Source organism: Metopolophium dirhodum, chromosome 3 (assembly GCF_019925205.1).
Source record: "Metopolophium dirhodum isolate CAU chromosome 3, ASM1992520v1, whole genome shotgun sequence".
Lineage (NCBI taxonomy): Eukaryota > Metazoa > Arthropoda > Insecta > Hemiptera > Aphididae > Metopolophium > Metopolophium dirhodum.
Window position 1 is genome coordinate 23,688,552 of NC_083562.1, and position 14,580 is coordinate 23,703,131.

At 30.8% G+C, this 14,580-nt stretch overlaps 1 protein-coding gene across 1 annotated transcript in view; it reads left to right on the forward strand.

The window, feature by feature from the left end:
* The window catches only part of LOC132940603 (protein sneaky), a 50,608-nt gene that overhangs the window by 30,682 nt on the left and 5,346 nt on the right, over positions 1-14,580 (forward strand). The window contains exons 6-10 of the mRNA XM_061008326.1: positions 730-870; positions 1,488-1,639; positions 5,116-5,252; positions 5,337-5,532; positions 11,858-12,101. Of these exons, the coding sequence (XP_060864309.1) occupies positions 730-870; positions 1,488-1,639; positions 5,116-5,252; positions 5,337-5,532; positions 11,858-12,101 (870 nt within the window). The remainder of the gene's footprint in view (positions 1-729; positions 871-1,487; positions 1,640-5,115; positions 5,253-5,336; positions 5,533-11,857; positions 12,102-14,580) is intronic.

Consider the following 14,580-nt stretch of genomic DNA (forward strand, 5'->3'; position numbering starts at 1 on the left):
CAAAACGAACACAATAAAATATAATGTCAGTATCTACGATTGTATAAAAAAAAACAGATATTATTTATAGAATATAAATATAGCAAATCGATCCGCATAAGCCAATTTTTAGATTATAGTTGAAAAGTGTAGGAAACAAAATACCGTAAGTAGTGCTTTCAAGTACACAACACATATATCGAGTTATATTCGAGCGTCGGAGCGTATAAAACATCAAAAGTCTATCTGGTGGTCACATCATTCGTTGACGATAGGTGGTAGCTGTCATCACATTTGTAATCTAATACTTTTGACGGATAAAAAAAGCCGCTGTCAACTTTCAAAAAATGAACATTCACCGAGCATTGTTACAATGTTTTCACGATAACGTTGAGACGGTATAGATATATAATTGTTGTTGGCGTGGAGTTCGACTATAATCATTATTGTTCGAATTTTTCCTCGACAGCGGCAGAATAGTTCTTCTTAGTAGACTCATCGACCTTGTCCACTGCAGGTAGTTAGGAAACATCGTACGGTTGTAATTCAATTTTCGATACCAATACGCTTGTATAAACATTCCGTTTATCGATTGAATTCGTTTTTACGAACAAAAAAAAAATGTGAGCCAAACGCTATTTAGCGATGTTGCTGTGAAAAGGTTTTAGCGAACGATTACTTTGTTTTATGTCAACCGATGACTGATCGTAGTTGCACTTGTGGCTATTACATTTTTAATATCGTTTGCAGGCATCATTGACCGGGCGGACGATAAGTGCAAGGCAGCGTTTCAGAGCAGCTACAACATTTGCAAGGACTCTGTACACTGGTCCGTGAACTGGGCCCTGTGCTGGCCCATGCAAGTCACTTTCGTCTGCAACCTTGCACCACGTGAGTAAAGCTTTGGATAAACTTCGTATTTTTTTTTCATCCCTGTCGGTTATTGCAAGTCTACATATCTAAGACTTAATAGATTACATACAATATACAAACATGTTTTTTGTAGTTATAAACATGTTATTTGTATATCATGTAATTACAACATTCTTCCTTCGTACTAAACAAGTTGGTATTTAATACAAGTAATAAACTTAGTACAAAAGAAGAATATTTGAGTAGTATTAAAATTTAAAATAATATTTTTTTTTTAAATAATCAAGTATTTTACTTACTAAAATAATAATTGTTAACAGTATCTATTACAGCATGGCACAACGTCACAATACGAGTGACTAATAATAAATTCTAGGAACCAGCTACTAGCATATAGTATTACAATTTTAATTACCTATATTAAAAATGTGTTAAGAAGACTTCTTACCCACTTGTGTTGTTATCTTCGTCTTTTTGAATTAAGTAAATCTTAAAAGGTAAAAAAATTAACATTTTTAGCGTTGAAATTTCAAGGGGGGTCCGAACTCCGGATACGAGTGTAAAACCCGAATGTAAGACCCGCGCGATAATAATATACCTACACCACACCATATTAATGTGTTATCGTGACGCAGTGTTTGGTGGCGGAGACGTGTGCAATTCCGGGACATCAGTAAATTCCGGTTTTGGCAAGGGATACGTGTACCTGACAAAGTCCAAGGACGAATTAAAACGAGAATTCCTGCACGTAAAAGTCAATTACAAGTTGAACAAAGTGAAAATAATGGTAATGTCCGCGCATTCGGTTAGACCATAATTCTATATAGGGCAGTCGACTTACGGGGCTTATCTATTATATACGCTCAGTCATCATCAGGAGGCGCGTTGAGGTGTGTTCTGGTTATTTATAGATTTAGACAAATTACGTTCTCAAATGACTTCTCTCTTATAATACACGTTTCTTGTTCACTACAGCTAATATGTGCCTATATTATCCATTTTTTAAACAAGGTATAAACATTATACTATCCATTTATAAATATTTAATTTAAGAGATAGTCAAATTAAATTTTACAAGCCAAATTATTATGGTGGTGTTTGGGAGTGGCAAAGTTGTTACACATTTGGCCGATTCAACATTGCGAAAAATATACCGTTTTAACGAATTTGAGTGATTTAGTCTTTATGTATGTCTACACAGTATTTAACCGAAGATCACGTACACCATTCAATTGAGTTTGATAATAATAATAATAAATTATACGTTGTATACATTTTGTCCTTGTCGTTTTAACAGACTTACTACTATCAGCGCTTAAGAACTGATCACTTGTTTTGCTTGGAGTAGTTTAGATCAAAAATAAGTGATGACATCATAGCTCACTTGCTTTGAAAAACCAATCCCAATTCCAATAATCAAGTAATTGAAAAACATTTGAGCGTTTAATCCTATGAACGAAAATTAAATGCCCTAGTCTGAGTATTTTCGAATACTCATCGCTGCGTAACGTTCTCGCTTAAACGGCCTGCTACTCCGTTTACGCACAAACGGTCCACATGTTTTTTAATAAAATTAAATAAATTATATTCACATTCACCCAAATGGCCGGCCGCTATCCATCGGGAACAATAATAATAAGAAACTATTCCAAGCCGTCCGATAACGGTTGTTCATAATATTGTGCGCTCGGTTATTGAATGCATATAGTATTGTCTATTATCGAGTATTATATTATTTAATTTATTATTATATTATGCATCTGCAACATGTAGTTTGAGATAAGCGCAGTGTTCATATTGCAACCAGAGAATCAATAAGAAACAATTAATACACAAACGGTTTACAACAAGCGACACATATTATAGGGATACCAAAATTTTGTCTAATTCGAATCCGAATAAATAACAACGCTTAGGTTTGGTATGGATTTACAATTGGTCGAAATGGTTGAATGGGGTGGGAACTGGGAAGTGAAGCCGGAGACACCGGACAAAGTATCTGCGTATAACGACGGCCCGTAGGCCGAAGAAAAACATTTGTACCGTTCGTAATTCAGACAAATTTACTGCAACATACATAAGGTATACCAACGCGTGTAGTATTGTACTATGTGCCTATATAAATAATGAATAGCTAGTGCAATTGAACGGAGAATTTTTATTCGAATTTCGAAAAACGCGATTATTTATTTAGAATGTCTATCCGCTCTTATTCTGAACATTTCGAACACGCCAATAACCCAAAAGAACCGCTTCTGCCACTGCATTATTTATATCTCCATTTTCAACTGTAACCACGAGATATCCACCACGTATTTCTAATAATTATAATGAAATTAAGGCTAGTCGATCTGGTGATCAAAAGCCGATTTTTTCGTTATGGAAAAACTGCATTACGGTTATTTCTATGTTAGGATAATATTTTATTCATTAAAACATGTGAATAATTATTATGAGAACATGCTTCCATAATGTGAATTATATTTTGTATTTGTTTCCATGACCACCAACTATCATACAAATAAGTATTATATTCTCTATAAATAATTACCGGCTGTTACCAAAGAGTATAAAATATAGAAGCTAAAAATGAACACACGTTATTATCAGGTCTCTAAAAAATAATATTTTTTTACAATACCTAACATAATATACAAACTTTTAATAAATGTGCCAATAATATTTTATCTATTCATCACGTTATTAAAACTATATTATTATATAAACAAAAATACAAGGTAGTACACCAAGCATGCTCACCTTAATTTTTTCCTTTTAAATTAAATTAAATTAAATTCTGATTTTTGGAATTTTTGAATATACTCAAAGACCATATTTTCAAATTTTCTTTTGAACTACTTAAGGAGTATATTATGTGGCGAATATTAATTTCTGTTTTTCAAATGAAAATCCCCTTTTTTTACTGTAAATAATTTTAATGGATCATTTTCTTGAAAATTGTGATGGTACCTAATTCAAAATTCGAATGAGTAGTTTCTTAATTATTAAAATGTTTGTAAAAAACATTGTTTAGTAAATTTTTACTAAGGATAATAATTTTAAAAATGGTTTTACAAAAATATAAAATAGACGTAAAATTTTATCTAGTATTTATTATACTTTGGCCTTTTTTTACAAATTATTAATATTAATGATTGAAAAAATGTTCAAATCACCATAGCCCCCATATGGCCCATATTTTATAAGCCCATTAAGGCATACCTTAGAACACAAAGTTAAATAACTCAAAATCTATTGGTACGGGTTTTGATTCTGATACGCCGAAAATTTCAAAAAAATTATCCACTATATAATTTACAGTTAGAATGGTGTGTTCTCATTAGAAAATCAAAAGTTTGTATCTCCACACGACACTACTTAAATAATACAAAAAATCTCAAAAATTTGAAAATATAGAGGTTTTCATCATATTATAGTATATTTAAAAAATCATATTTTAAATAACTGCATTATTAAAGAAAGCCACCCTGTATAATAATAATATCATAAAAGTTGTTTTCGTTTTTATTATTACTTATTGAGATAGTAATTTCACTGTAGATTAGTCAAGCTATAATATTGCTTTTGCTTTTAAAATATCACGGTCGGAGGTCATCGTAGTTTTCCGGTCGCTTATCATCTCGAGCGCACAATTCCCCGATAAAAAAAAACGACTGTGATTTATAAACTAGGTAAGTTAATTTCATTAAGACAGCTGCAAATAATGTTTACGTTACGAGAAACCGCATATGTATACACAAAAACCTTAACATTACCAAAAATATGTATGCCCAATTAATACGTATTTCTGCAGGCTGGTAATCATAGCCAATATATAGATTTGTATTCCACTCCTAGTGTACAGGTTGAAGATGTTGAACTTAAACGGATTCGCTACCTATCTTAATATTTTCGCGCTAAATATCGTTTCGGGATTGCGGCTTAACTACGCAAATCCCACGCACGCATCATCGAAAACCGATTGACGTTTTTAGGTCGTCATACACTCATACCCATAATTGACATTTAACGGCCGATAAATCATTATTAAAATATACAAGTACGTGTGTAGTGTGTCATATGTCGCATGTGTGTGTGTGTAACGTGATATTATTATCTTATTATGTGTATAATGAGGCTTAACGCGGGAGCATTTTCTCCTCTGGATAAGCGGTTTAGCGATGTAAATATATGTTTTAATATACATAAAGATTAACGCACCCTTCCTCGTGTTTTTGCCCGTGTCCTTGTCACGACACTCAGCCTGATCAATTTCGGGACGCCTACGACGTAACCAGGGACATGATGATAGATTTCCGGGAGAAAAGACGGACGGCCGAGTTTGTATTCGTATGCATACGCCGTCTGCTGGCCTTTTCGTTCCTCAAAATACTGTTGGAGTAAGTGCGTCTATGTCACCTACGAAATGGCAATCGTTTATGATTGTTGATTATTATTTTCTTCGTCATCGTTACTGTTTGCAGCAGTCAGAGTTACATGCACAAATACCTGACGGATATCGAACACGACAACACTTACGTTACCCGGTATTACCGGAAGATCGACGCCCGGCGCAAACATACTGGCAAGCACACGTTGCTACCGCTCAAGAAGACCGAAAAAAGCAAAACGATCGACTTGAGGAGCTACAAGCTGGTTAACCGCGAGTGTGACCACCTGGTGGGTACATACCACTTTCACTTTTGTGTCTTTCCATAGTTTTCGGTGTGGCTATCTCGTAAACAAGACGTATAGCAGTAGTGTTCGGAAACCGCCGACCGAAAGATCTATATTTTTACCTCACGCGCATAATTTAATCGACGCGCAGCCAAATCTGTTTATAGGTATAAATCGTATACGTAATACGTTTCTATAATAACATGAATAGTGTGTAAAAATAGCGTTCACAATTCATGTCCTCTCATCGTTTTCCTACAGTAACATTGTGACAACGAGTATAATATTTTATTACTTTTTTTGAAATATTTTATCATTTTGTTATGACGGTTTATTTTTTTTAAAGTTATTATTATAATTAATATGGCAACAACAACAACGAATAGATTCATTAGCTTTTATTAATATACCTCTCTCAATCACGACAAAAAATAACTGGATACAAAAATATTATGCGGAAAACCCAGAGTTAAGTATAATACGCAATAAAATACTTATAATAATAATTTTTACCTAACTTTACAAATTAAAATATGGCTTCATTTTTGGAATATTATTCTTATTAAGTTTTTTTATTATTTTGAACAACAGCGAAAACAGTAAGATAGATGATGCACGCGAGTCATCGAAGAACACCAATCGGAAATGTACATTTTGAACCCCTCGAAAATCCTCCCGAACAAATGATGGCCCATTATATCCTAACCTAACCAAACTTCGAACGTAACGTTTCCATAGTAACATTATTTTAGATTTGTTCAATAAATAATAGGTTAATTTTTTCGCACGGCAGTGCGCCAGGTCAAATTCAAACAGCATGATGTGTCTTTACTTGACTCAATTCACCCGGTTTATCTCACCCTCATATGACTGCTTCCTGGCTTCCGTGACTTTGGGAATTTGAAACATTAATTTACCCGTGATAGCTTAGGACAATGAAAAAGTTGAGTCCTTAATATTACACTGTTTCAACAACGGTGTTTCCACCAGAGTAAAGGAATAGTTAGTTACTATATTAGTAGTATTGTTATATTTTATTATTAGTTACTAATTGTTCGACAGAAATGCAGCGAGTAGTTACCTCCGAACCACCACTACACTCGCCTACCTAATCCCGGAGATTGGGTCAGCGGCCTATATCGGTCGCCAGCCGACTACATTCACACAAACACGGAGGTACATGTTGTTTAATTATGAAAATTATTATATTGTGAATTATTATTTCTTTTGTAAGGTTATGTGATAAAAAATTTTGTTTTCGTCCGAGAATCGTCTATATTCGTCAACTGTGCGCACTTTTTATAATAATTATATTACCTCTGTTTTATTCCGTAAAAGAGTTTTATTTTATACTTAGGTATATCAAATATTTTTTTGGGCTCGAATAGCCCTGTTTTTAGATATAACTACTTTTGGGTACAGCTATAATAACTAACTCGCATATTTTTTTTTTTTTTATTGAACAAAAATTTATATTTACAATCTGTAAATTCATGTAGTACAATAAGTAAATGGGGTGTGGGTTGATTAGCGGGAGGGGAAAGTCACCTAATGGTGGCACCCTGGTTAACTCGCATTTATATATAAATATATGCTATCTACAGCTTAAATAGATGATAATTTATTTTGTATTCTTTATTACATACCTCGTCAATAATCGCTATTTAAAGCCTATAGGCTTTAATAGCCGTATGCATTATTATATTTGTTAAATATTCTGTTTCCACTGTGTGTCAACATTTATACATGTCTTGAGTAAGCTTCTGGCCAGTCCACGCACCGTCTTGTTATTATTGTGAGTACCTACCTATATTATATTTCATTATGTATTTCATTATCAGCTTAGAAATTGACCTAAACTTATGTAAATCATACAGTCAAAATCTCTAACTTTTACCAATCATTTTTAAAACCACCAATGGCCATAATGTGTCCATAATGTGTCCACAAGTATGATATAAGGGTCAGCCTTACAACCCACGTTTAGTGGTTTTTGGTTTTAGTGACCCAAGCCCAGACTATAATAATTATTATAATTCATTCCATCAACAATAATTTGGCAGTGTCGCATTCCGAAATGTTACTGGTCGTTTGATTTTGGGTAGTAAAAATAAAATTTCTTTGATCATATGACAATCGATTTTAACATGATTGTGTTATAAAAAAGATAAGACATTCACAATCGTGTTTCAGTGTTTCACCTATGACCTAAGAATTATTAAGTCGCTCGATTTATTTTAAAACTGTATTTTTAGTAAATACCTAGCTAATAAAACTGTCGGTTAGGTAACGATTTTATCAATCTTTAATTTCCAACTTTAAATTAGGTTTATTTTTGGTTTCATTTATTATTTTGGGTAGTAAGGGTTGTACAGGTTACGTTAAAATATGCTCACAATTCCTGCTAAAACAATATATAAGAACAACATCTTTGGACACTTTGAAAGTGCAACACAACTAATATACCTAACCTAATACTATATAAAAATAAAGGACAGTGGTAGGATTAAAATTATATAAATATTACCAAAATATTGACGTGGTTTCGAATGACATGTTGTACCGTTTTGATCACGCCCGTGGCTAAACATGTATCGAACGTACGTAACAAGGGCAGCAGGTGTTTCATCAAAAACCTGCCTATTTGAATCAAAATCACGTGTGTTGATATTATAGATATTTATAAATTATGCCGCATTGACTTCAAACCATCCAATACCGTATAAGTCCAATTTTCGTTGGTAACACTGTAATACCGTTTGACATTTAACCGCGGTGTTTCAGTAACTGCGGATTAAACCTATCCTAAAACACATCCTGCTAGTCTCTCGTTTATATAATCGTTCATACTATAATCGTATATTATATATTATATACAACTCTGGTCGTATTTGTGTGACGAATAAACCCGATAGTTTAATATTATTATTGTGACATCATAGCAAACGCATCAGCGTATAATTAACAAAATCCAAAACGTAATGAGTAATGACAATCGTACGACGTTAATACAAACCCAAACTTGGAATAGTTAATATTATGTGCCTAACTAAGCTTTTGGCTAGAAATCTGACGCGTTTTCATCCCTTTCTGCTAATATGAATAATATGATACTTGGTAAATACCATCTAAATATTATACGCACCATGCGCGTACATGTTAATTGCATGAGGTAAAATAACAATAAATTATGAAAGTGAAAAAACTATTTTTCATCTTGATAGACTTTCCAAACTTTTAATCAATTCCAAAAAATATACAAATTCCCACGTACATATTACTGTCAGCCTAAAAAAAAATAGACAATATTAAAAAAATTAAGCTTAGTTATGCTTAGAAAAGCAAACAGGTGATAAAACTACGGCAATAGCACATATAAAATCACGCATACATAGATGCTGCAGTATGACTAGTATTATAATTAGTACCTGCAATCCGTAATTTCAGTCCACCCGTCCTACCAGACAACAATTATACATATTATATTATCTACCACCAATATGTACTTATAAGTTAGGTATAAATTATTATATGATAATATTAGAATTGATTCGATTTCAGTTTGATAAACGGGTTGTAAGCGATTGCTGTTCTCGAAAACTGTTTTTAATAGCACGGGCTGGTTCATAAAACCATTTCATCGATTCTGTTACTTGTCCGGTTCCTAAAATTTTACTTTCAGTTACCAACACCAGTTCCGATACTGATTCTTTTTTAAACATGATTTAGAATAAGAATTAAGAATAAAACAATACATTTATAAAGAACTGTATTAATATATACATATATGAACTTTAATATAAAACATAAATAATAATCATAAATGAATAGTTTTTATTTATGTTATATTATTATACTTTTATTTAAATATTTAGATTTTTGTTGAGGAACATCAACATCCTCACTTTGTTTTGGTAATTGGGTTTAGTCTGTTTCTCTTCTTATCAACAATCAACCCAGATATTGAAAAAAGCCTCATCAAACAATGTGACCAAAAGAAAAACCGGAAAAAATCGGTACCGATAAACAATTATGCTAGAACCGTTAATTACCAGTTTCTTTAGTTCTCGAAGAACCGATGGAACCAAAGAACCGGTACCGACCCATCCCTAGTTTTTAATAAATGTCACAATTTTTAACCACTTTAATTTTGTATTTGCATTGCAAGAGTATTATGAAACTTAGGTATTAACAGTAGATATATTACATAGAATTATCATAATACTCAAAATACAGTTTATACAAACTAAAAAATGATTGAAGATAGAAATAACAAAATACCAGATTATCTCATAAGCTAGTTCCTGGTCCCGATGCAAGACTCGATAATAGTAAAATACATTTTAATAATACGAATTATGATAGCACGGCGTCTAGGATAGGCAATTTAGCTACACCGGTGTCGTAGGTATCTTTCCGTTATCTTATGATATCAATATTATGGTGTGTTCAAAAATTATCCAAGCAAGATTATAAAGCATAATTAATTATACCTATTAAAATATTATAATATTTTATTGCAATTAATATAATGACTGCAGAATTCAATTTTCATAATAAATAGGAATGTTATTTTTTAAATTTCTATTCCGGGGTGCCACCATTGGGTGACTTCCCCCTCCCGCCAATCAAACCACATCCCATTTACTTATTGTATAACTTGAAAATACAGATTGTAAATAAAATTTTTGTTCAATAAAAAAAAAAAAATTTACATTAAATTTTATTTATAATAACATTCTATGTACCTAGGGAAATTGGAAATATATGTAATCCCCAACCATTAATTATAGTATAATTAAATCATTTTCAAACAATTACATAATGTTATATTCACGTAATATTATAACTCGAAAACACTTATAGGATATAGAATACTTCTTGCCGGTTAGGAAAGACTCAAATGTATGTATTAAACATTTAAACCCCGCATGATACTATTACACGATTTTTATATCCATTGTATGTCGACAAAAATATAGACTTATCAAACGAATTCGCAAGAGAAATATTAATAAAAGATGAGACTTCATATAGGTAATCCGAAACGTTATAATTATATTAGGCAGTCCAGGTCTTCTATCATAGAGTTCCATTGACCTAAGATCGAAGATATTAATTTATTAACTATTTTTTTTTTTAAATATATAGAATACCATTTTTATAGAATTAATAATTTAACATTTTAACATTAATATTATGATTTATCAACCTCCTGTAAGCAATCTAGTTTATGTTGGAGATGGAGAGTTATATACAGTGCTTATGTGGATTAACATCTTATATATATAACTATATTTGTGTACATATTACTATGGTAATAAATAATAATAATTTTTTATACATGTTATTATCGACCCTTACAAACTTATCAATAGTAGGGGCGTATCCAAATTCAAAAGAGGAGAATTTTAAAAGAAATGTTGACGTTTAAAATTTTTTTTCATACGATTGAAATAATGTGTGTACATTGAATAATATATAATACTATAATAGTTACAGCCGTGATATAATAATTATTATTAAAATTTACCAATTTACAATATTTCTCATAAGCGTTTTAATTTCAGCTTTTTACAAAATTCATCAATATTACCAACATTATTAAATTATTTTGTAGTATAAAATTAATAAAATAAAAATTGTTCCATATAAGTTTAACTTTCATGAATATAAAAAAAAAAATGAGCACGATTCCACAAATATTTTTTATGAGCGTCTGAAGTTTAGATTTTGATTAAATTGGATAATTGAGCATAAATTAACGATTTCGCAACAAATGATTATATTTTTCTTCTGTAACAAAATAAATACTAATCGTAGAAACTTCAAACATTCTGTTATTACTTGAATTATTATTTTCTACAGTTAAGGACATTTGAAAAAAAATTAAGTCTAATAAAATTCAATTTTTTTATAAAATGTTGATAAGAATAATTTTACATTGTCAAAAACAAAATCCCTCATAAGTTATTTTTATAGCTCTTTAAAAATATTAAGAAATACATAAGCTCAATTTTTTATATAAACATTTGAAGTTCAAATTTTGTTAAAATCTTCAACATTTGAGAAATGTTTTATACTTATACTATTAACAACGTATACAATGTTCAAGTTTTATCATTAAGGCTTAAAAATGAAATACAACGTTCCTCATAAGTAATTCTTACTGAAACCCAACAATCTTAAAAAATATATTCAAGCACAAACTGTTTACCCCCTCCCCTCCTCTAATCTAAGACTGGCTTTGCGTGTAGATATTGAATACTTTAATTAATTATATTACATACTGTATTGTCTGTATTATACCCGTGTATAACTGTTTCAGTTCAAATCTTTGGTAAAATTGGTGTTTGAAATTATCGCTGCCTCGTCGTTGGTTTTATTGGACATCGTGTTTTATGAGGCATTGGACGTGATCAGGAGACACGCAAAAATCGATTACTTCCAGACCGGACACCATAACCTGCACATAAAGGTCAAGGGAACCGGTATGATCGCTAACTTGCTCAGATCTGTCGTGGATCGGTTCAATTTCAGGAAAAACATTACCGTCAACCTTAGCAACGAAAGTTAGTACAATACCTTATATTCTATATAGGCTACAAGGGGTGGGTATATATTATCGTAATCATCACAAACCATATAATATACAGATCAGACTTACCTACCGAGTATCTATATAGTATATATTCTATACTATTGCAAAATCTTTAGAAATAACTAGTTTGCGAGCGCACATTCATTGTGTTCATACTTTGGGAACAGCATGTGAACGTCACTCACTTTACACTTATATGAAATATATCGTGAACGTGAATAAAATTTATATTTTTAGGAAACTTGGATGACTTTACGTTGTTCAAATGTAATTTCCTTTTTTTAATTTAATTTAATATTATTATCATGTTATTATATCGAAATTGTACAATTTCGTACTAAACCCGATTTTTCAATCGTGGATATTGTTAAAGTTAAAATTTCTTTTAACTCATAAGAAACATACTTACTAACTGTACAAAACGCTAACCCCGACTGATCTTACAAATTGTAAATTCTGTATACGTTGGTACTCAGTGTAAAATATAATCTACGTGACTTTTAATTTATTTACCTATTTATTTATTTAAATTGTATGTTTACAAAACTGACTAGTGGCTCAAGACAACAAGACAATACAAAATAAATTCATTTTTGATAATCAAGTATTCAAGTCTATATAATTGAAACAACAATACAACAACAAAATAATTAAAAATTAAACGACGGGTCCTGCCTGATTGGCAATGCGCATAATCCTGAATTAATCATCTGTAGGTATGCGATTTAAATGCAGCTACACGCATCATATTTTTCCTCGGAATATAAAAATAACAATAAACATTTCTTAATTTCAATTGTGTATACTTACAACAAAATAATTTTAATTTCTTCTATCTGCTCTTATTAGGATTAAATTAACTACCTATTAAATATCCATAACCTCAAAATCATTAGCAAATACTATAGTGGTTGAGTTTGAGTGGTTCAGCCGGTTCAGGCCCGGATGGTATCTCAGATAGTTTTTTATTTCGTTGTGGAAATATCTTCAGCTGACCTATTTTTTTTAATTTGTAATATTATGTCGTTCCAGGAAGGAGTTTGGTAGGTGAGTCAAGTGACTCCAATTTCAAAATCGAAAAATTCATCTTATATCAAAGTTACAATTTTATGTGGTTCAAAATGAATTTCTAGAGAATTTTGATAGTTAAATCACGATTCCTTGACATATGTTTTAGATCGCATAGATATCGGTGAACCACTTATATCCTGGCCCCTGGGTAAGATCCTATTTGAGTAGGTAATCAAACCAAGTTTGTCACTTTAGTACGAAATTTTCCCCGGGGTAGCCACTTCTCCCGGAATAATTATTTCTCCTTGTTAAGTCCTTAATTTTTCTGATGACACGAAAATAGTCGCGACTATTTTCAAAATCGAAGATTGTCTTGTTCAAAAATAAGTTCTGGATCTAGATTACATTTACATTTACATTTATAATCCTAGACTTTACTGTTAATAATATATTTTACTACAAGATACCTATTTCCATTAAAGACACGGACATGATTTGTTGATTTAGATATTATTATATTAAGATTTATAATTTATTCAAAAACAGGAATTATGCTAATTAATAAAAATGAAATGAGGAAAAGAATAACTTAGTACATTCAATACATTTCAAAAATATTTACTTTTAATTGTGTTCATGCACATATTATATATTTTTAAAACTTCTTCAATGCTATATTAAACAAGGCATGGGTATACCATTACTTTAAGTTATAAATTAAAAAAGGTGGATAAGTGGATGTCGCTCTGCTGTACGGTAGGTTACAAGTGGGTCACTGTAATGGATGGTGTTAAATTTGAATTCAATGATATAATATCATTGTATAAGAAAAACGATTCTGAGCGAAAACGGTCAGTCAGCCTATGATTTTACCAAGTATATTTGATGATATTATTGTGAATAAAGTAATTTATATATAACCTATTTACGTGGAGTCTTGTTTTAAATTTTCAATCCTTAGCCATAAAAGTTAAAAATTTATAAATTTTTAACTACAAAATAATTAATAAATTATAAATTTGATAAATGTTGTCAAAATTTGAACTTTAAATGCTTATAAAAAAAAATTGTGCCTATGTATTTTTAATATTTTTCAACTGCTATTAGAACGATATATCATGAGCATTATATTAAATTTTCACGCTTTTTTACCCAACAAATAAAAATTTATTGATATTTATAGAAAAAAAACTAAAAAAATTAAAAACTGACAATGTCCGTAAACAGCTCAAAAAGAGTCAAAATATTTTCAACATTTTATGGTGTATTGAAAATGCTAATATAAACATTCAGTGAAATTTTCAAGTATCTACAGTCATTCGTTTTTTAATTACAATAAAATAAGAAAATTGTTACATGAGAAATCGAGTAAATATCAAATGTTGTAAAAATATAAATTTCAGACGCTCATAAAAATTTAATTTAAGTTTCTTCTAGAC